Below are 24,471 nucleotides of genomic sequence, written 5' to 3'. Positions count from 1 at the left end.
GTTTTAATTAAAACAAAACCGAACCAAATCGAATATAGGAGTAGCTATTTTAAATTTATTATTACATATATATATATATGTATACTTTTATACGAAGTTTTAAAAGTTTTATAGTAAATATTAACCGCACTTTTAGTACAATTCTTTACCTTTACATTCTAGTTTAATTAGTAGTTTTCTTTTGTTACATGTAAGAATCTATTTCATGTTAAAAATAATATATTTTTAATTGAGTCCATAAATTATTCATCACTATTTGATTCAATTATCATCAACATATCTTGGTAAATAATAGATTTCTCAACGGGCAATTGATTTGATAGTGTTACGTTGAAAATGTGATCGCCGAAATATGTGTTTGGTAGTATATGTCTTATATTTAAGGAAAAACCGACAAATAATAGAAAACCGAAAACCGACATAAACCGAATCGAGAAAAAACCGATTTAATTGGTTTAGTTTGGTTCTAATATTTGAAAACCCAACTTACTTGGTTTGGTTTCTTTTTAGGGAAAAACCTATCCAAACCGAACCATGAACACCCCTACTCACATGTTTTTATTTGAATGAACTACTATAATACTATTTTCCGAGTATGTCACAAGAATTTCTTTTGTCCTAATTAAACCTCAGCATAGTTACAGTTCAATGGATCCAGTGGACGTGTTTGCGATGCTAATCATTCTCAAATGACTACTGCGATAGCCATTAAAAATGTTACATCGATAATCAGAATAAATAGATCAGCGTGGAGACTTGCTTCACTAAGTTGACCAATTCTTTTCTTGATAATCGGGGATAACCAAAAAATAACTAGTATCGACTATCTGACTATCGGAAGCTTTTGTAAGACCCTCCTTAATTACACAGTACATTTGTAATTTTCTTGAAAGTCTTTTTATTTATGCAGTTAAAAAGTAACTTTCCATGTGCAATATAACTTGTAGACAGCTAGTACTTGTTGACAAATTTGTAAGACGATTATTTCTTGCTTAATATATAAGGTGGCATGAAGAAGCACTTGAGTCGTAAATGTTGTGATAACACTTTCAAGTCTATGCTATTGAAAACTTCCTTACGAAGAAGAGTCTCAAAGACGAAAGGGTCACAACAAATAACAAAGAACAAACGCGAAAGCAAGAAGAAAGAGAGAAGTCCGTCAATTGAACGACGATGTCCATTTTCCTAGTTGCAAGATATATATAGTTAGTTCTATACTCTTTTTGAACAGTAGAAAAACTGGCGCACCATATGAAGTGTTACATACCATCTTATTTTTTCTCAAATTAATGATAAAAGACAGTTACTTGGATGCATCCACTCTTCCATTTTTGCTCATAATCTGGAAAATTCACAGCAAACAGTCAGTTACTATGCAAACAACTTAGAAAATCTCTACTTAATAACTCTGATCTCCAAACAGGGCAGCTCAATCCCTTATCAAACATATGGACTTTCTCTCCATCGTGTTATTTCAAGAAAAAATTGCTATGTCGAATCTTAACTAACTGACGTATTGTAATATCAACCAGCCGAGGATAAATCAAAAGAAAGACGATACATTGAAAAAGCTAAAGTGCTATTGATGGACTTCAGCTTCTATTGTTCTTAGTAGCTCAGTAGTACTAGAGCGGTCAACTGTTAACCGATTGGTCATAAGTTCGAATCCGATTTGATTGATTTTGAATTCTTTAATTCAAAATAATGGATCAATATGGGGTTTCTACTTCTTACCTATTCACTTGTACTTGCACTGTTAAACGAGCATTGTAACGGTCCAATGAAATGTCTCTTGGTTGAATACTAGTCAACTTGTGAGGTGTCACATGTCTTGCCGACAACAGGTGCAACATTCACCAATCTGGTTCCTACCCCACAAAATAGCAAATGCAAGTGAAGAGCTTGGAGCAACTAGTCAGTAGTCAGTCACATAGAATTCCAAATTCTTGTCTCGGATTTTGGTGTCTTCCTGAAATTCCTTCAACAATTGCTAAAACATGGAAGTAGACAGTAAAAAGATGATTTCCTGAATGAGAAACCCCTTTTGCATAAGAGGCAAATAAATAATGAAACTAGGATTTAGTTCGGCGAAGTTGCAAAATTTATGTCTTTCCAGATTGGTTTTAATTCTTTTTTGTTTTGGCAGAGTAAAATCAAAGACCAGTTAGATGCACTAATTATTCTCTAAAGATTAAAATGTTTGAATTTGAATATAATTTTAAACGTTAAGATGTCTATTAGAATTAAGACTTTCTTTGAACACACATTTGAATAGTAAAATTTTGTAGTATTAAAATTTGAATATTAAATAATTAAGACCACTTTTATTTTTCTTAATGTCTAAATGTATAAGATTTGTCTTTACTAAAAATAAATAAAGTATGAAATCTATCTATATAGAATAGGAAAGACAAAACAATATTAGAATGCCAAGTGGCACAATCAACAAGTGTTAAATTTTAGTACAAACTTCCAATACATTTGGAAATTCAAAAATAATTTAAAATAGAAAATAATTTGAATTTTTTGAACCTTTCCACTTAACTACAACATGGACTCCCACGTTGGATTCAAACTCTTTTTGGGCATTTTTTTTAAAATTATTTACTAAACCTTAAATTAAAAAAATATATTACTCCAAGTCTAAATCATTAAATTTACTTTTTCAGACGTTGCGAGAATGTAGTGAAATACATTTTAAAAATTAATTTACATATTTGATATTATACTTTTTAAAATTATTTATTAACCCTGAAAATTTAAGAATCACAACAAACATAGTAAAGAATGTAAAAATTAAAACTTTATATTGAAAATAAATTCTATATTTTCTATCTATATATAATAGGAGAGGCAAAACAAAGATGAGATGATAAGTGTCATCACCAGAAAAATTCTCATTTTTAAAACCAAAATATATCTATATCTAATTAAAAGGGGAGGAAAAAAGCACCATATTGAACCAAGTGGCATAGCCACAATTAGCCAAGTGGCACTTCGGGACAAAGCTCCAAAAATTTTGGAGTTTGAAAATATAATATATATAAAAAAAGTTTGAAACAAATAATGATAAAATAGAGGAAAACTAATCAAATCCTCTAACTCACGTTCTCACTTCCCATTGCCCATTTCACTTGCACGTTCACTTGCACAGAACCACTTGCATACATGCACACTGAAATATAGGACATTACACGGCAAAAAAAAAGGAGCGAGAACACAAATTAAATAACTATCATCTTTGTAAACACATTTACAATAAATCCTTTCATTTTATCTCTACCTGTTTCTTAGAGGATAATTGTCGTAATAGAGAAGAAATTATTACTCTATGCTATGACTAGGATAGAAGAACGGGTTGATTTGTATAAGGAAACGTCGAACAACCAAGGTTCTAAGAGAACTCTCTTCTACATCGAAAGCAAGCATATAGATAAGGGAGCTTTATTTTTTGTAAATAACACTTCTTCACCTCCTTTACATTTTAAATTTTGTTTATTGTGTTTATATTTTTGTTTCTACAGCAAGATGTTGCCCAAATTCTTATGTGTTTACTAACGTTATTTGGCTTAAAATCTCCTCTTATTTTAACTGCATCTTTTGTGGATCTATCTTCGTTCTTCCTCTAAATAAACTAATTTTTTTTCTTTTGTTTAATTTTAGGCGCAATATGGGATTATCACCATCGATAAAGTTAAACCATTTAATAAAGAAGATTAAGATTTGCTACAACTGAAAAAGAAAAATATTTCATATGACAAAGAAAATGATTGTGTTCATTCTACTGTCGATTTTGTGCATCCTTCAATTAACCAATTTGTGCATTTTTCTTCTACATTTTCAAATTTGCATATTAAGTGTTGCTTCTTATGCTTATTCTTCATTTACAAATCTCTAATTGTAAGAAATATTACATAATCACTTTAAATTATAGCATCATACTATCTTCTTACGAATAAGCATTTCTCGAGAATAATAATAATTAAAAAACTTCCAACTTCACAACTAAATGATCAAGATGTTTAGAAATTCTCTTATGAAAAGAGAAATATTCAGTAACATCTATATTTGATAGATTTGGCTAGGAGATAATTGTTGTTATTTGAGGATTTAACACTTTGCAAACTATCTTTTAATATGAGTCAAAATCTGATGCAGATGCTCAGGCGAACTTTGCTGATGAGATTAAAAACTTTGTTGTAGACTTGGAGTTGGTCATTTCATGCCATCATCGATGTTTTATCTAACTTCATTTGTTAATATAGATGGTCAAATTCAGGAGGAGATAGAAAAATGAAAAAAGGTACTTGAGAATGACTCATGGCAGAAAAATATAGTGACGATACAAACAAGAATTTCTACGTGCTAACCACCAAGATTTGTATTCTCTCAAAAAGCTCGAAATTTCAAAGTTTAAAGAAAATTGTATCAAAACTAGAAGAAGTGTATCAAAAAAGATATTGTTGACACAAATTTTAAAAAGTTGGTTAACCAAACTCATTGATTTGCATAACTTGGTGAAGAAAAAATAGAATGATGAGTAAGAATCTGCAACACAATTATTGACTCTAAATAGCAATTATTTAACCAAATAACTCTAAGACTCCTATAGGGAGCTTAGGACTAAATAAAGAAAGGCCATGCACCTATGATAAATTACTCTTTTCAATATATGTGTTACTCAGTATTGTGTGCTCATGTTCCTGATTGATTTATTGGGAAAATAATCTTAAATCCCAACTTTAAAAACACGCAATGAGAGAAAGTGAGTCTTTGATTTAATAGACAAAATTAATGTTTAGATACTCCCTCCGTCCCAGTTTATATGAGAGTTGACTTATTTGGAGAGTCAAACAACTCTTTCTTTGACTATGATTTTCTTCAACTCTTTCATACATTGTGAATGATTAATTATGTAGACTTTAGTACTTTTTATATAATTTTTAAATATGTAAATTCTATTAAAAATTACTCGAATAATATATGCTTGAAATTGAATCAAAGATAAAGATGTTTGACTCCCCAAGTAGGTCAACCCTTATACAATTTGGAACCGAGGGACTATATATTATGTGATATGGATGGTACGAACAAAGGTATGAAGCCATATCTTCCGGTATCGCTACTTTGTTGGTATATGTATGTGTGTACGTTCGAATGTTCAATTACAGAGTGCAACAAGATGATTCGCTCGAGAAGATGCAGGTTTATGTCCCCTCTATTCACATTATCATTCTGCCACGATTCACCTTTTCACCCATTAATCGGATGCTCCAAACTTTACAATCATTCTATGATAATAGAAATTCATATGGGCAAAATTTATGTGTGTGTTTTATGTGTGCGTCTAATCAAGTTTATTAAGCAGTTTGTAACTTTATCAAGAGGTGCAAGACTATGCTAAAGATATATGATCAAAACTCGCGCGAGTTTGCCATGACATATGTGGCTGAAAGTTGATGGGAAGACATAGAAATATCAAAAGTATAAACGTTGAAAAACTAAAAAACAAATTGTTCATTGCTTTATTTTTGGAAATTTTCTAAGCAATTTTAGTTTATTTCTAATTGATTAGGATACCAAGGGCCTATATGAGTGGAGTTGCTATACTACATAATGTTTTACGCATGACGAAAACTATAACAAGTGTCAGATGCTAGATATTATTAACAAGCAAAATAAAGGATCCATGCTACAACTATTATGCTTTAGATAAGTTCTTCGGTCATACTTATGTTAAGCTAATTATGCTTTACTGTGATGAACGCATAAATAATACTATAAAATAGTTTCAAATTTTAATTTTTGTTTTCTTTACTTTGCAACATTTGCGTATTAAGCGAGTACTATATAAAAGTAAGAACTTTACGTTTGTCATTGTGCCAACTGTCTCTATTTAACTATATTCGTAAATTTTACATTTATCTAAAAATAAGATTATAATTTTTCATCTAATATTTTTCGCGCATCGCGCGGGTAATATACTAGTTCAACTAAAAGACGAATCTATCTATTAGACTTCTGTTTGGGAAAAAATCTTCGAAATTATTCACTACTCTACTTTTGTCAACTAAGTCTTTTAGTTTTTTTTTTAAACAAGTAACCGTATCTACATGTGAACGTGAATGCACACGTTTTTTAGATTTTATCTAAACCTACGCTATCTAAACCTACGTACGATCAGTAACCATCTTGAACTGCTCAAAACTGACTATACCAACTTATGAATCTTCCATTGATACTCTATACATAAACCAAAGGCAGGCGTTTATCAGAAATTCAACAAAACAAAAGGATTCTGCAAATTATGGCTACTCATACTGATTTCATCAAGGATATAACAATTTCGAAAATACAATGGAAGTTGAAAGTTCGGGTTGTTCGTCTGTGGGAAGTCCCGGATCGTTACAATTCAGACACTACTTTCTCCATTAAATTGGTTCTACAAGATGAAAAGGTATTAAAAATTAATTTTTTAATTACTAATTTGTTTTGCGTCTCTATTTTTAAGTTGCAAAATCTGGAATTGTTGTTATGTTCTTCACACATTTTTAAAGCAACTTTCTCGATTGGTTCTTCAAGATTAGAAGATACTACAACAATTCACTTTTTTTTGTCTTACAATATTTTCATTGCAACAGTATATATAAATATATGTTGGTTTTCTTTTTTGCTTGCACTGTTTTTGTACTTAGCCGTTCTCTCTCTGAATGTTCTTAACGTTTTTGCTATTTTGCTTATTTCTTCCTTCTTTTGAATCTCTCTACCTGTTTTTATCGAAACAATATTGAAAATACCAAGTTCTTTGATTTTTAAGAGAAAAAATATCAAAACTGTCGTTCTCCGAGATGAAAAGGTATTAAAAATCAATTTATTTTTTTTACATGCTAATTCGTTTTGCTTCTCTATTTTTTAAGTTGCAAAATCTGAATTTGTTGTTATATTCTTCATACATTTATTAATGCTACTTTCTTGATTGAATTGTCACTATTTGCAGATTTGCCTGACTTCTGCTTAAACAGAGTTTCTTTTTAGTTCAAATTTTTTACCATCAGTTTCAAAATTTAATCTTTGCCAAAACTAAAGCATTCAGTAAACGCTAGAGGGACCTGTTACATAGCCAACTACCAGAACGTAACATCCGAATGCAATTCTTTCCAACTTATTAGCTCGATGAATTTTCACATTGACTTATCTTTAGAAAAATATATTTGAGTTGTTCGTTGTAAGTTCAACTATATGTATGTATTTCATGTGATTTCTTTGAAGGGCGATCAGATACAAGCTTCTATTGGCAAGTCAGTGCTGCATCTTTTCAAAACACAACTTAATGAGCTTGGATTATATGTTATGGCGAACTTTATCGTTTGTCAAAATAAATAGAAGTTCAAAACCACAAAACATAACTTAAGGCTCACATTTACTCAACGGACAACAGTGGCTGAAACATCTGATCCACTTTTCCCAATGAATATCTTTGATCTACGGCCATATGATCAATTGATAAATAAGGTTGACGTGGACGTTACTGAATTATTCGGTAAAAGTAACTTTTACCTCAAAATTCTAATAATGATCTTTTTTTGCCTCTTATTTTAATATCTTCTTATTCTTTAGATGTGATGGGAGAAATCGTCGATTTTAGTGAGGTAAAAATGCACATACAAGCTGGAGTTTCTAGGAAGTTTATGAATGTCAAACTAGAAGATGACGAGTAAGAATAAACACTCAATCTATTGCTTATTAATGGATTTGGCAATTCCATCAACTAAAATTTATATATCTATTTTTATTTGTTAGGAGGAACAAGTTGTCCGCTAAATTCTGGGGCGAATTTATTGATGAAATTGTACCTCACCTGCTAAGTTCTAACAATCAACCTATTGTTATGCAGCTTATCAAAGCACATAAATTTCAAGGTAAAATTATAGTATTAACATGTCTTTATTTGGTGAAAGGTTATTCATTACATCTAATACATATGTTGTTTCGCAGATTCGTATTCTGTGCGCAATACTTGGAATACATCGAAGCTGTGGATTAATCCAAATTTTCCTCAATCAGAGGAGTTTAAAACACGGTTTAATATACATATTTTCCCCACCAATTATACTTAAATTTATTTTTTGAACTATACATCTGATTGTTTTACTCTTTCTTTAATACAATTTACTTTCTGTTCGAGATAATTACTCTCAAAGGTTGACTCAAACCATCTCTCAACAAAGTTACTCCGTCTCGGATGAATTAGCAAAAGGTGTTGTTCAAGTTAAAACAATTGGCGAATTAGTGGAGTCTATGGAAGTAAGTAAACTATCTTGCGCATAATTATAACTATTTTGCTAATATGTTTTATCTATTTTGAGAAAATTTAAAAATCCTGAAACCTTTTTTCATTGTTTGTATTGCTGTATAAGAAAAATTAATTATGCTATAAAATTTTGCCAGTTTATAGGTACTGTTTACTGTGTAAACTTTTGTATTGCTAAACCAAACCTTTTTATAACTCTGACCATCCTTTTTTAAGTACTTATAAATGATGCTTTCCCACATTAAAATGAGTAGATCATTTTACCTTCACTTCCCAACATACTCCTTGCTTCTCTGAGACAAACCATTTGCATCAAGAGATACAATATGTTCAATGTGAGCACCATTTCTGTACCTCCGGGCTGCTAAGAGAAACTTCTCCTGGTCCATTAATGCTGCCAAAGATAAATACTGAGAAACACATAATATTACCGAAGACCAACCTATTATATGTGGTCACTCTATATGTCTATGAATATGTATTGGTAGTTGGTCATTCACTAAGTTTAACTACGTTCTTTAATCTTTGTAAAAGTAAGTTGTATGTAACATATGTTTTACCACAAATCATGCTTTATATCTTCAACTATCAGTTGGCATTTAGCAGCTGATGGATGAAAACCATAATATTTCTAATATAAAATATTCCTAATTTATATCAATCCCGATTCGCACATATACGCTATCTCACAACTTCGCTATATAAAGTTTTATAAATTTATTAAACAGGAAGGTTCCTGTTGGATTGTTGCAAGTATTGAACATTTAGAACTCTAAAGAGGGTGGTCGTATATCAGCTGCAAAAAGTGTCAAAAGAAGGACGTTTATTCTTGCCCAAACCCAAAATGTAAAAATGAAGATTACTCAGCTGTGAATAGGTAATCACAAAAGCTCTATTTCCTTAATCCATCAAAACATATATTTGTATCTCAAATCAAATGTGTATTTAGGTACAGGCTTCGGGTTAGGGTCATGGACACTACTGCATCTGTTTCACTATTGCTCTGGGACCGCGAAGCCATATTTCTCATAGGCAAGTTTGCAAATGAATTGAAGGAAGGATTACTTGAGGTATATCAACTACTTATATTCATATATTTTACTTAAAAAAAATTGTAACGCAAAATTTGGTTCTAGAATACTGGCGGTGTTGATAAGCCTTCCTGTCCAATGGAGTTGAATAATATTCTTCAGAGAAAATTCATGTTTAAGGTTATTGTCAAGAGCTCGAACCTTCGTTTGCAAGATGAAGCTTATAGTGTTGTTAAGCTTACCGATGATGACCACCTGATACAGAAATATAGTCCTGCTCCACCTTCAGATAATTTCACCGTATGTGATTTTCGCTCACAAACTTCATAACATATTTAAGTTTAGCATTTCTGTTAAACTGCCAATTTTTTACTCTGTTTTCAAACTCATTTATTTTTTAACGTTTGATAGGACCCTGACTTCAATACTGATCAAGGCGTAGATGGAGAGAAGGAATGCGAGGTAAATACATTGCTAATTTTTATTTGTCCTTTACCATGACACCTACTTATATATGTGTATGGATATTAAGATAATAAAGATGTTGATCTTGATAAGTTCAGCTGCTGCCAACTACCAATTCTAGAAGCCCACCATTGTTGAAGCCATCAACCCATTCTAGAAGTCACCATTGTTGAAGCCTCCATTGTTGAATGAAGAATTCAACCACCAACCACCTTCTTTAAGGCTATAAATAGAGCCTTATGTTTTACACAGAAATATCAATCCAGAGAGAATGAAATACAATCCAGGAAGAGATTGTGAGAACAAAAAGAGAGTTTGGTGAGATTTTTTTGTAGAGAGAAATTCTTGGTGTAAATTCTCTGTAATTCTATTCTTGTGAAATAGAGTTGTTTTTCCTCCCAAATAATCTTCATATTGATCTGAGAATCACAACAAGTGGTATCAGAGCCCTCGATTTCTGTGTTCATCGAGAAATATCGGAACACTGAAAATTTCAACCCGGATTTACGTTTTTCGAAAACGTGATCTTCGGTGTGTTTTGATCATTTCATTAGATTCCTTGCGTCGATACGAATTCAACGCAATTTTCCGTAGGCTAAACAAAGCTAAAACGAAGAAGTTATGACAATTTTTTTTCTTCTGCCCAAGGAAGAAGATGATGAATAGCAACTGCCCAGTCAGCGCCACGTCAGCATCCAGTCAACATATAGTCAGCCCCACGTCAACATCTAGTCAGCGCCACGTCAGCATCTAGTCAGCGCCTAGTCATCATAATTTTTTTAGAAATTTATGAAATAACCCCTGAAGTTACTGAAACTATAAATCTGCCCCACAAGTTCAGTATATTTTCGATTTAATTCCAAAAGTTTGGTGTAAATTTTGAAAATTTTCTAGAGGCCCTATTTTGACCCAAGAAGAGTCAATCCTACCATTTTTCACCATTCCGGATGCATTGGTGAGTTCCGTTTGGTGAGATTTTGCTCCAAAATTTTGACCAAGCCATTTTAAAGACATAATGGAAGAGTCATCATCATCTGGAGTTATGATAAAACTTACTGCCATAAATTACACATTGTGGAGACCTCAGATGGAAGATCTCCTCAGTTGTAAAGATTTGTTTGATCCCATAGAAGCAAATGGTAGGAACCCCGATTCCACCAAAGAAGCAGAGTGGAAGAAATTAAACAGAAAAACTATCGGTCAAATCCGACAATGGATTGACGATAGCGTTTTTCATCATGTTGCACAAGAGACAGATGCGTATGCCCTCTGGGTGAAGTTAAAAGGGATGTATCAAGCCAAGACCGCTAGGAACAAAGCCTTGTTGAAGAGGCGTTTGGTAAATTTGAAGTTAAAGCACGGAACTTCAATTACCGAGCATACCAGTGAGTTTCAGAGCTTAATAAATCAATTATCGTCTGTTGACATGCCGCTCGGGGATGACATGCAAGCCCTACTACTTCTTAGTTCTCTTCTTGATAGCTGGGAGATGCTGGTAGTCTCTCTCAGTAATTCAGCTCCTAGTGGAAATCTGACCATGTCTATGGTTAAAGATGCCTTATTTAATGAAGAAGTCAGAAGAAAGGACATCGATCATGGTGAGTCGCATGCCCTTATTACAGAAAGAGGGAGACAACAAGAAAGAAGTCAAGATAAGAGGAGAGGCAGAAGCAAGAGTAGGGGAAAATACACAGATGGTAGGAAGTCATCATATGTGTGCTACCACTGTGGAATAAAGGGCCATTTAAAGAAGAACTGCAGAAAATTGCATAAGGAGAAGGAGCAGTTGAAGCAGAAGGATGGAGATGCATTAGTCACTACCCACGGAGAGGTAACCATTTGTTCCATCCAAGAAGAGACATGCCTTCACGTCTCAAGTCAAGAAGAAAACGAATGGGTGGTAGATACTGCAGCATCATACCACGCCACATCCCGAAAAGATTTCTTCACAACATACAAAGCAGGAGACTTTGGAGTAGTGAAGATGGGGAACACTTCTTCCTGTGAGATAGTTGGAATTGGTGATATCAAAATACAAACAAATATCGGGAGTACAATGATATTGAAGGATGTCCGTCATGTGCCAGATCTTCGTCTAAACCTAATATCAGGTATAGCTCTTGACAAACAGGGCTATGAAAGTTATTTCGGAAAAGGCACATGGAAATTGCTGAAAGGGGTTATGATTCTCGCTCGAGGACATATTTGTGGCAACTTATATAAAACTCATGTGAAGGTATGTTCAGACAGCCTCAATGTTATGGAAAAAGAGGCGTCTCAAAACCTGTGGCACCAGAGACTCGGTCACATGAGTGAAAAGGGGATATCAATTCTAACGAAAAAGCAGCTTATCAGAATGGACAAGAATGCTGCTTTAGACCCTTGTAATCATTGCTTATTCGGAAAGCAACATAGAGTCTCTTTTACATTTTCTTCAACCAGAAAATCAGAGTTACTCAGTCTGGTACACTCTGATATTTGTGGTCCCATGGAGGAGAAGTCACTTGGCGGCAATAGGTATTTTCTGACTTTCATTGATGATGCTTCTCGAAAGGTGTGGGTGTACTTCTTAAAGACAAAGGACCAGGCTTTTGATTATTTCAAGATATTTCATGCCATGGTAGAGCGTGAAACGGGAAAGAAATTAAAATGCCTTCGCTCAGATAATGGAGGCGAGTATACTTCCAAGGAGTTCGATTCCTATTGCAAGAGACAAGGGATTCGACATGAAAAGACGGTCCCACACACCCCACAACACAATGGAGTAGCTGAGAGAATGAACCGGACAATTATGAAAAGAGTCAGAAGTATGATCAATATGGCAAAGCTGCCTAAGCCATTCTGGGGAGAAGCTGTTCGCGCCGCCTGCTACCTAATCAACCGGTCACCATCAGCCCCGTTGAATTTTGAGGTTCCAGAGAAAATATGGTCAGGTAAGAATCCCTCATATTCTCACTTAAGGGTATTCAGTTGTTTTGGCACATGCACATGTATCCAAGGAGCTCAGGAAGAAGCTTGATGGTAGAACTATACCATGTATCTTCATAGGCTATGGAGATGAAGAATTTGGGTATAGATTATGGGATCCAATACAGAAGACGGTGATCAGAAGTAGGGATGTTGTATTCCACGAAAACCAGACAATTGAAGACATTGAAAAGCCCACAATGTCTTATGAAAGAGGTTCCAGTGCCCAAAAAGTTGGTCCAGATCCACTACCATTGCAGTTTGACACAAATAGCATGAGGGAGCATGAAGCAGTACCAGAAGCAGAACAGGAGGATGTTTGGCAGGGGGAGGCACAAACCCCTCAGGAAACTACAGAACCATCACAGGGGAACGATGATGGTACACCTCCTGAAGCTAATAATCAACAACCTCGTCGATCTGAACGAGGTCAGATTCCATCAACTCGATACCCAGAAACCGAGTATATTCTACTTTCTGAAGATGGAGAACCAGAGAGTTTCCATGAAGCTATATCTCATAAAGATAAAGAAAAATGGCTGCAAGCAATGACCGAAAAGATGAACTCTTTACAGAAAAACAACACTTATGAGATTGTGAAACTTCCACAAGGAAAGAAGGTACTGAAGAGTAAATGGGTATTCAAGCTCAAGAAAGATGGCAGAGGAAAGGTGGTGAAGCACAAAGCCCGGTTAGTAGTCAAAGGATTCTTACAGAAAAAGGGAATTGACTTTGATGAAATATTTTCACCAGTTGTAAAATTGACTTCAATCCGCATCATCCTTGGATTGGTAGCCAGTTTGAATTTGGAGCTTGAACAAATGGATGTCAAGACAACATTTCTTCATGGTGATCTAAATGAAGAAATCTATATGGAGCAGCCGGAAGGTTTTGAGGTTTCAGGAAAAGAAAACCTCGTCTATAAGCTTACGAAAAGTTTATATGGCCTAAAGCAAGCACCGAGGCAGTGGTACAAAAAGTTTGACTCATTTATGGTAAGTCAAGGATATAAAAGGACTGCTGCAGATCAGTGTGTTTACATTCAGAGATTTTCGGATGGCAATTTTGTTGTACTTCTACTTTATGTAGACGACATGTTGATCGTCGGACAAGATGCAACAAAAATTAGACAGTTGAAGAAAGAACTCTCTAAGTCCTTTGAAATGAAAGACTTAGGTCCAGCTCAACATATTTTGGGATTGCAGATAACTCGAGATAGGAGAAACAAGAAGTTATGGCTATCTCAAGAAAATTACATTGAACGGGTGATCAAACGGTTCAATATGAGTAATGCCAAACCGGTAGGTGTCCCTTTGGCAAATCACTTCAAGTTGAGCAAGAGTTTGTACCCCTCATCCAAGAAAGAGATTGAGGAGATGTCTACAATTCCATATTCTTCAGCAGTTGGAAGTCTGATGTATGCCATGGTTTGCACGAGGCCAGATATCGCACATGCGGTAGGTGTGGTAAGTCGTTTTCTTTCTAACCCTGGAAAGAAACATTGGGAGGCAATTAAGTGGATTTTTAGGTATTAAAGGTACTTCAAAATCATGTCTGTGCTTTGGGGGGGCTGATCCAGTCTTGGAAGGCTATACAGATTCAGATATGGCCGGAGATCCTGATGGAAGAAAATCAACCTCAGGATATGTTTATACTTTTGCAGGGGGAGCTGTGTCATGGCAGTCAAGATTGCAGAAGTGTGTTGCACTATCCACAACTGAAGCAGAGTATATTGCTGTAGCGGAAGCTGGAAAAGAAATGTTGTGGCTAAAGCGGTTTCTCCAAGAACTAGGGATAAATCAAACAGAGTATAAGATACATTGTGATAGTCAAAGTGCAATTGATTTAAGCAAAAACTCAATGTATCATTCTCGGACAAAGCACATCGACATTCGCTATCACTGGATACGCGAGGTGATGGATCAACAACTGTTGAAACTAGTGAAGATCCATACGAAGGAGAATCCAGCAGACATGTTAACAAAGGTGGTCACTCAAGAAAAGTTAGAGCTGTGCAGAGACATAGTTGGAATAACTTTCAAATAGTAGCTGTGTTGGAATGCAGCTGAAGGGGGAGAATTGATAAGTTCAGCTGCTGCCAACTACCAATTCTAGAAGCCCACCATTGTTGAAGCCATCAATCCATTATAGAAGCCACCATTGTTGAAGCCTCCATTGTTGAATGAAGAATTCAACCACCAACCACCTTCTTTAAGGCTATAAATAGAGCCTTATGTTTTACACAAAAACATCAATCCAGAGAGATTGAAATACAATCCAGGAAGAGATTGTGAGAACAAAAAGAGAGTTTGGTGAGGTTTTTTTGTAGAGAGAAATTCTTGGTGTAAATTCTCTGTAATTCTATTCTTGTGAAATAGAGTTGTTTTTCCTCCCAAATAATCTTCATATTGATCTGAGAATCACAACAGATCTCCATACTTCTATTGATTTCTAAAGAAAACCATTATATTTTGGGCTTTTCTCAGCATTACGTACAATGAAGGGTAAGCATTTACAAAATCAAATTTTATGAGAATGGAATGAACCTGTGGGTTTGTAACAGAGTAGCAAAGAGGAGATGGTGTATGGAATACACTGTCACATCCATCAAAAGCAGCATCAAATGAACCTTCTTCTAATAGGTTTGCTTTGAACAAAGCAATAGGAAGTAAAGGTTTACTACTGATTTTCATTTTTTATTTTATTTTTAAATTTGTAGGGCTCTACTGAAGATAACGAGTTGATCGATATTGCAAACGCACCTGCCAAGATAGGTATAGTTAATGCTGCAACAATGGTTGAAGAAGATCCGAATGTACAGTTGTCTGGAAATAAGATCAAGAGAGTGTTTAAGAAGAAGAAAACAACGTAAGGTGTTTGCATATGTAACAGTTGGAGAAACCAAAAACGGTCTTATAAGTTAGTTTAGTAGTTTTATTAGTTATGAACAAAATATTTGTATCATTTCATGTTTTTCCTGCTACTGAACTTTTCCGGTTTAGTTTGTTTTGAAATTTCAATAGTTATGGACAAGTAATTTGAAGCTTTTCATGGTATTTTATGGTATTGCCTTTTCGTTTTTATTTACATAAGACAATCCATTAGTTTCTACTACTCCATAGATAATTTTTGTCAGTGGAGAGGCTACTTGCCCGTGTTTGTTATTTTTTTGACCCATTTCACTGTTACATTTGTTCTATATGTGGTCGAGAAACTCTTTTCCATTCTTGGTTGATATATTTCTCCATCAAGCTATATAGATTGCTGCCTCGTGAAGCTTTGGTGTTTGATTGGTAGCCTTGAATTGATGTGAGGATGAAGCTATCTCATTTTTGTTGATAGATTGACAATGGCTGGAACTAGCATGGCAGGTTCGACCTACATAAATATAACGATGGAATTGAACTACTGTTTTATTAATCCTTTCAAGAGTCTGTCGAATATTGTGTCCACAAGGAAGTCAAGAAATGATGCAAATTATTTTTGATTACACCATCGATTAGAGGTTGAACTAAGCATGTGTTTAACGATTATTGCTCGATTTTTTAGGAAAATGGTAATACCCTGTTGTGGACTTGAATCTACTGCCAGGGATGATTTTTCCAAGCCCTTTTTGCCATAATCTTGGCTGCTGCAAAAGTTTTATTTGAATTAAAAATGCTTCTAAGCCGATTGAACTAAAACAGAAATGGAACTTCTGGTTGCAGGTGACTGGCAATGGATATGCCGAAGCGCAAAGCGATTTGCTTGGATTCTGTTATCTGTAATCAGTCATGTTGTAATCGGCCATGTTTACAGACATATGTAAATTAAATCACTTTACAACAGAATTCATGGCATTTCAAATTATTGAAGGTCACTACTGATAACAGTCTAAGTTGGGCAGAAAACTTATCACATTCAAACCAAATACTTAGTGCACAAGAGCTTAAATTTTACAGTAACTGATGTACCATAAGGTCATCTAAACCATGTTTTTCATAGCTTATAAATGCACCCATCAGGGATCTTCCACTTCTTCCCATTCATCTTCTTAACTACGCCTCTTTTATGTCTTCTTTGTCACACAATTTTATATACAATCAACAGTCAGTACCTTAGACTGTTTATCAGTAGCGACCTTCAATAATTTGAAATGCCATGAATTCTGCGCATAAAAACAGACAAACATCGGTGGTTCGCGACTTCAAATCAATAGAATTACGGAAAATTCCTCGCACGTATTCTGAATCGATCTGCGCATAAATGAATATTGTATTCTAGAGACTAACTTGTCCGAACCAAAAAAAAAAAGCAACTTACATCATGCATCTTCACCACCGATGTGTTGTATTTTCACCAAAACAAAGAGCGGAAAGAGAATATTTAAACTGAAATTCATAACTGATTTCAAAACTCAAAAGCATATCTGTATAAATCAACAAACAATCTGGACCTGTTTTCCTTTTAATATTCTAGTTCCATGAGTCCTCTTTCCAACGGCACAAGCAGATCGTGCTGTGGGCATTTCTGCATAGAGATATGATTTTTTTAGTCAGGATACGCAAAGCTGTAAAAAATAGAAAACCAAAAATTCATAACTGATTTCAAAAGAATATGTATATTAATCAACATAGAATCTGGACCTGTTGGAAAGTGGTATTGTACTTCTGTAAGTCTTCTTTCCAATGGCACAAGCGGATCGTGCTTTGGGCGTTTCTGCATAGAGATATGATTTTTTTTATTCAGGAGACGCAAAGATGTAAAAAAACAAAAAAATCAGAATTTCATAACTGATTTCAAAAGGATATCTGTATAAATCAACAAACAATCTGGACCTATTTTCCTCTAAATATTGTAGTTCCGTAACTCCTCTTTCCAACGGCACAAGCGCATCGCCGTTTCGACATGCCATTATAGTCATATAGTTTTTTTAGTTAGTCATCATCACTTATAAATGATACTTTCCCACGTTGAAATGAGTAGATCATTTTACCTTAACTTCCCAACATATGCCTTGCTTCTCTGAGACAAATCGTCTGCATCAAGAGATACTATATATTTAATGCGAGCACCATTTCTGTACCTCCGGGTTGCTAAGAGAAACTTCCCCTGGTCCATTAATGCTGCCAAACTTAAATACCTAGAAAAACAGTCATATCACAGAGAAATTTCTAACACCAAAGAGCAACATATATTATAACTGGTGACTCTATATGTCTATGAATATGTATTGATAGTTGGAGTATCAGATCAAAGCATCCTTCAAGCTCATAGTTTAAGTAAAATAGCAGTAATACAAAAGTCTTCTATTACAAGGAGTATTAATAACATGTGAAATTATAATAAACAAGCATAACTTTATGACAAATTATGTTCCAACATTTGAACTTTTGTTTACTCGTTGTAAACAAAAGAGAGAAAATAAGATATTAAACCAACCCCAATTCAAAGAGGAGAAGAAACTGAAGACACAATATAGGCACACGCTAGAAGAAATAGCAGGTAGTTAATTAGGAAGTTGATACCAAAAACCTTAATCAAAATTAAAAGTACTAAACCAGAAGTGTTAGCTACAAAGTTCTAATCTTTGTTCATAAGTATGACCCAATATTATTCAACTTCAGATTTAAATAAATCAAATAATCAAACTGAACTAATAAATGTTATGAAAAAGGAAGTTCTTTTGTAGGAATATGTTCCATTTGTGTGTCTGTTGAACTTATCTTCCTTAGTGTTTTTGACATGTTGCTTTTGAAAAATTAAAGGAAAAATAAACTGCACTTAGATTTTTAACAGTAATAATTATTTTATAGAAATATTAAAAAGTTAAAAGAAAGAGACAAGTTACGTATATAAAGGCCAAAATATATGCCAACATGTTGCAGAGCCTGCACCGTGTTACCAAAGAGTTAAAATTAACCTCATTTTTTTCTAATCTCATCTTAAAATGAGTGGAAATTATCCGTGAAAGTTATACTAAAATAAAAATATTACTTCAAAACAAGAGGACTTAAAATACAAAAACCCCAATCTAATGCAAAAATAGGCGCAGCATATTATCAACTACTCTCTCTTCTCCAAAAGACTCTACAACTTCTCACACCAAATTCAGTTTCTCACCAAAAATTTTGATCAATTGCCAATCTCAACGGCTGTAAATTTTTGTGATATGTATCCAAGAATCTCATGCTTTTAGGTTTTTTCAGTACTTTCTCTTAGGAAATAGTGTTGTTCTCAAGCCTGTTGTAGTTGCTTCAGAATTCGTTCAAATTGAATCAGATGAGATCACCAGAAAATAAAGTTTGTTGTGCATCAGATTCATCACACTGAGGGCTGGCAAGTAGCCCGCCAAATTTTACTTTGCTTTTCCAAAAGACTCTACAACTTCTCAAACCACATTTTGTTTCTACGGCACTTTGACATGGAAAAACAGAGGGAACTCGCAAGAAAAAATAGAATATGCATACGGAACCAGAAACGGCCTAAATATTCCTCAAACAACAAAGGTATGAACTGTTATCATCAATATTTACAGATTTTTAATATAAAATTATATAATACTGCTCAAAGTTACTAACACTAAAAACTGATCGTGACATATGAAAAACAGACAAATATGTATGGTATGCAGTCCGTTTGTTACAGTACAATTGTACTCTTTTCTTTTCTTTGCCGTAAATTAGATTTTCCTTCTTCTGGCTTGATTCGTCCCCCCCCCCCCCCCCCCTTATTATGCCATAAACTATTGATCAAGTCTTTAAGCTTCTTTAACTATTCAAAGTTGTAGCATATTATTTGTGTCCATTCTAATGATGAAGAGAAAATTATTTACTTTATGCACTCTATATAATTTGTTATCATCTCTGTTCTGTTTGACCATCCCATATTTCTTGTGCGGTTATTGAATCTAAAAGCATTTTTTAGTTCTTTTGACAATAGTTATATAGGCCTATCATATTTATTCACCGCGTTTATACATGCTTTAGTCAGTTGCAATTAGAGAAAAACCACAAAATAGATCAACTATTCATTACTCATATTTTTGCCTTTATGGATGGTTGTTGGCTTTAAACATTCCTTAGATTAGTTGATTTTGCTGTATAGATTACTCTGTTGGAACTATTTTAAAGTATTCCTAAATTCCTTGATTTTAAATAGGGTCAACGAAGTATAACCTTTTTTTTACACTTTAAACTCACTTTGGTCTGAGAACATAGGAATAAATTTATAAGTAAAACATGTCATGGCACGACATTCGTCATCGGTTCAATAGTTTCCTGGAAGACTTCTGACAGTGGGCTAATTTTGTTTTATGGTTTACAGACTTTGTTGATTCTACTACTATCAGAGGGAATGCTTTTGAAAAAGGGAAAGTGAAACAACCATTAACTGACATAATAAATCGACAAAATTCCACTCGGTTATGTAGTACACCCATAAAGATTTGTGCACACATTTCATCGTCTCAGTCTCAGGCACAGTATCCGAATTCTACATAACAACAAGATCTGCGATTTGATTTGTCCACTTCAAATGTGCATACAAATCTTCTTCTACCGGATTTAAAAGAGCTACCATTATCGCAAGGTATTATTTGACTTAATTTTATTTCTATAACATGTAGTTCATAAATACTGATTGCATATTGTAATAACTTATTATTAGAATTTGAGAATGTCAAACTTTTCTCCGTTGTACAGGCTCTCTATATAGATAATAAGGTTATAAAGTTATATACTTATACGTATTAAGCTTAAAATTTTTGGAAAGAAAAAGACCTTTAATAGCTTATATACGTCTGCCTTATCAAAAAATATCTTATGTACCTCTGTCATTTATTAATATGTGATTTGGATGACATTACTTCCTTTGCGTACATTCAAAGCTCTTGCATATTATTTGTCTAAATGATCTATATTACATGCAAGAATGTTAAATAATATAGCATCAATATGTCATAGATCTTAACAAAAGTAATTTATGAATAAGATAAAAGAAATACCTTACTCTAAATCAATATGATGAAAAACCTTTTTAATCAACAAAGATGATTAAAAATACCTAACATTTCTAAACTAAAATTCTTTTGATAATTAGTTGTATAGGTAAGTCATCTTAATTAGTCGCTTTTATACTGTCTTTCATAAGTTGCAAGCACAGATAAATAACAATTCATCTCAGACCTTCAATTATTTTATACTCACCTTTGAGTATGGTTATTGGCTTTTATATCGCTCTGATTAGTTTATTCATATTATATAGAGTAGTTTGTAGTAACTAATTTTATTGTTCTTAAATTCATTTAATAAACTCAGGAACTAATGTTGATAGTCAATGCATTATAACCTTCCTTCTTTCTCGCTTTTTACACACTTTGCACTATCAACATAGGAGTACATTTATAAAAAGAGAACACTTACTCGCATCACATCCCTTATTGCTTTGATAGTTTCCCTAACTTTTACCACTTTTAATAGTTCCATATTTTGTTGATCCTGCTGCTGTCAGATGGAATGCTTTTTCAAAAGGAAAACAAAACAACCATTAACAGATATAACAAATTTTCAACATTTCAGTCAATTAGGTAGTAAACCCATAAAGAGTTATAGCTACATTTCATCATCCCAGTCTCATGCGCAATATCCAATTTCACTGCAAGAACAAGATTTGCCATATGATTTGTCAACTTCAAATGTCCACTCAAATCATCTTCTACCAGATTTAAATGAGCTACCATTATTGCAAGGTTATTGTTTCAGTTAACTCTCTCTCTCTCTCTATATATATATATATATAAAAGATGAGTTGCTGATATATACGAATTTCATGTTATTAGAATTTGAGGATGTCAAACTTATGTCCCTCTATGCCGACTCTCCACATAAATAATGAAGTTATAAAGTTACATACTCTAACCTCCTATACGTGACTCGCCAACAAAAGACTTTTTAGATTTTTTAAAGGTAAAACTTTTATTTGCTGCCTTTTTTCTGTTTATTTTGTTAACTATCAGGTGTATATTAAAATTTTGGAATTATGGTAATTGTGATCACCCGGCCGGTCGTCTTAAGAATTAACACCCCGTTCCCCTATTAACTGCTTTCCCCGAGTTTATTTATGCTATTTTGATTTGTCGGGATGTTCGGTTTTAAGTTTCGGAGAGTTTTGGGACACCTAATCCCTAAATGAGAGCTTAAGTGTTGGAAAGTTGACCGTAGTCGAAACAGTGTAAAGACGGCCTCGGAATAGAAATCCGATGGTTCCGTTAGCTCCGCTGGGTGATTTTGGGGTTAGGAGCGTATTCAGATTGTGTTTTGGAGGTCCGTAGCTAATTTAGGCTTGAAATGCCGAAGGTTGAATTTTTGAAGTTTCCGGTTCGATAGCGAGATTTTTATCTGAGGGTCGGAATGGAATTTCGAGAGTTGTTGTAGTTCCGTTGTGTCATTTGGGATGTGTGTGCAAAATTTCAGGTCATTCGGACGTGGTTTGGTTGGGTTTTTGATCAAAAGTGGAATTCGGAAGATTTTAGAAACTTAGGCTTGAATCCGATGTGTTTTGGTTGTTTTGATGTTGTTTGAAGATTGGTATAAGTTTGAATAAGGTTTTAGGATATGTTGATGCCTTTGGTTGAGGTCCCGGGGGTCTCGGGGTGATTTTGGATGGTTAAGAGAAAATTTAGAAAATGTTACAGCTGCTGTATTTTTGCTGCTTCTGGTATTTTCGCATCTGCGGTTTGGGGACCGTAGAAGCGGCGCCGCAGAAGCGAATTTTGGCCTTTCCTTCAGGTTCCGCAGATGCGGAAGGGACACCGCAGAAGCGGTGTCGCATCTGCGAAAATGTAATCGCAGATGCGGTTTCTGGTATTTAAATGAAAGTCGCAGATGCGACAAAGTTTCCGCAGAAACGGGACCGTAGATGCGGTCCCAGGGTCGCAAATGCGGAAATCGCTGGGCAGAACATATAAATAGTTGCCTTCGCGAATTTGAGCTACTCTTTCACCATTTTCATCCGGATTTGAAGCTTTTGAGAAAGATTTTTGAGGAAAACAAAGGGGAATCGCTTGGAGGTAACATCCTTGACTTCATAACTCATTTTTATGTGATTAAAGACCTAATTAGTGGTGAGAAATTTGGGAAAATGGGTAATTTGGGCTTGAGTTTAAGAGGCCTTTAAATGAGGATTTGATGGATCATTTAGACTCCGATTTCAGTGTTCTTGTTATGTATAGACTCGTGAGAGTACGAGGTTTTCGAAAATATAAATTTCACCCGATTCCGAGATGTGGGACCGAGGGCGTTTTGGTCATTTTACATAATTTCGCGTATTAGCTTAGACTTTAATTGTAGAATTAGTACTTGAAGTGTTATTTACATCATGCAATTGAATTGAATAGATTTGGGCCATTTGGAGTCGAGTACTCGTGCCAAAAGCGTGGTTTCAGGTTGACTTTGAGTCGGTTCGAGGTAAGTCGCTTGTCTAACCTTGTGTGGGGGATCTTCCCCTTAGGATATGATATATTTGATAATTGAAATGCCTTGTACGTGAGGTGTCGAGTGCGTACTTGAGCTAATTGTTGAAAATTTGGTTTTTCCTTAAGTATTTCAATTGAGTTCCTTTTTTCCTTTTTTATTCTACTTGTGAATTTAGCATGTTGCTAGTTTAGAAAAGTTTGTTTAGTTGACTTAATTGCCTATTTGCTTAAACTGCCTTAATTGCATTACGTGAAGCATGTTAGGCTAGAATTAACTGTTTACTTGGTACGAAATTTAGCTTAATCGGGTATTCTTGTGTTGCTGTTGTGTGTTTTTACTTTGGGATTACGGGACGGCATCCCGGGAGATCCCCTATATGTATTTATGATCTGAACTGAGGTGCGGGATACCAAGAGATACTTGGAACGTATATTGAGGATACCAAAAGATCCTTGGGATATCAAGAGATCCCTAGCATATATTGAGAATACCAAGAGATCCTCGGGATACCGAGAGATCCCTAGCATATATTGAGGATACCAAGAGATCCCTAGCCTATATTGAGGATACCAAGAGATCCTCGGGATACCAAGAGATCCCTAGCATATATTGAGGATACCAAGAGATCCCCGGTTATCATCTTGTTATGAGTGGTACTTCCTTGTGATTTGCCTTCATCTCTGTTTCCGTTATTGTACTTTTATTATCCTGTGTAGATTCTTACTGTAGATTCTCAATTGTACTGCTTATCTTATCCTGTCATCTTTATATTTATTTAATCTCAGTAGGGCCCTAACCTTACTCGTCACTACCCGACCGAGGTTAGACTTGGCACTTACTGAGTACTGCTATGGTGTACTCATGCCCATTATGCGCATGTTTTTCATATGCAGGTCCAGGTACCGCTACTCAGGCCTACCATCCTTGAGAGATGCAACTGCTTAGAGACTTTGAGGTACATCTGTCGCGTCCGCAGACTGAGAAGTCCCTTTCTATTCATGCTTTTAGTATTTAGCCCTTCTGTTCTTCTGTTCTTATTAGACAAAATTCCAGAGTTAGAGCTATGTAGTATTTCTTTTTCTTAGCTTATGATTTGTGGGTTTCCGGGTCTTGAATTTAGATATTGGTTTAGAGATCTATATAAATATGGTGTATGCTGAGCGGCACATTTAACACTGTTATTGCCTTATTTCTATTTTTAAATTGTTTTACTTCTGCAAGTTTAGGCTTACCTAGTCGTAGA

At 34.5% G+C, this 24,471-nt stretch overlaps 1 protein-coding gene and 1 long non-coding RNA gene across 7 annotated transcripts; both read left to right on the top strand.

The window, feature by feature from the left end:
* The first annotated feature begins 6,141 nt into the window (after positions 1 to 6,141).
* On the top strand, positions 6,142 to 15,809 carry LOC104229157 (uncharacterized). 6 transcript variants are annotated; one of them, XM_009781743.2, is made up of 10 exons: positions 6,145 to 6,457; positions 7,279 to 7,540; positions 7,618 to 7,714; positions 7,801 to 7,919; positions 7,996 to 8,304; positions 9,040 to 9,188; positions 9,261 to 9,381; positions 9,448 to 9,642; positions 9,754 to 9,804; positions 15,494 to 15,809. In XM_009781743.2, exons 7-10 carry the CDS (start codon positions 9,283 to 9,285, stop codon positions 15,644 to 15,646), a joined length of 498 nt encoding a protein of 165 aa, XP_009780045.1. In that variant the 5' UTR covers positions 6,145 to 6,457; positions 7,279 to 7,540; positions 7,618 to 7,714; positions 7,801 to 7,919; positions 7,996 to 8,304; positions 9,040 to 9,188; positions 9,261 to 9,282; the 3' UTR covers positions 15,647 to 15,809. The 6 variants fall into 6 exon arrangements, with proteins under 6 accessions (XP_070009383.1, XP_009780045.1, XP_009780044.1 ...); XM_009781742.2 differs by having other exon boundaries at positions 7,270 to 7,512; XM_009781741.2 differs by having other exon boundaries at positions 7,270 to 7,540.
* A 3,032-nt stretch (positions 15,810 to 18,841) lies between these two features.
* Positions 18,842 to 24,187, top strand: LOC138876520 (uncharacterized). Its single transcript, XR_011401827.1, has 3 exons — positions 18,842 to 19,262; positions 20,080 to 20,343; positions 24,122 to 24,187. It is a non-coding gene; the product is annotated as an uncharacterized lncRNA (long non-coding RNA).
* The last annotated feature ends 284 nt before the right edge of the window (positions 24,188 to 24,471 follow it).

Source organism: Nicotiana sylvestris, chromosome 8 (genome assembly GCF_000393655.2).
Source record: "Nicotiana sylvestris chromosome 8, ASM39365v2, whole genome shotgun sequence".
NCBI classification, from domain to species: domain Eukaryota; kingdom Viridiplantae; phylum Streptophyta; class Magnoliopsida; order Solanales; family Solanaceae; genus Nicotiana; species Nicotiana sylvestris.
This window is presented reverse-complemented; position numbering and strand designations above follow the sequence as displayed.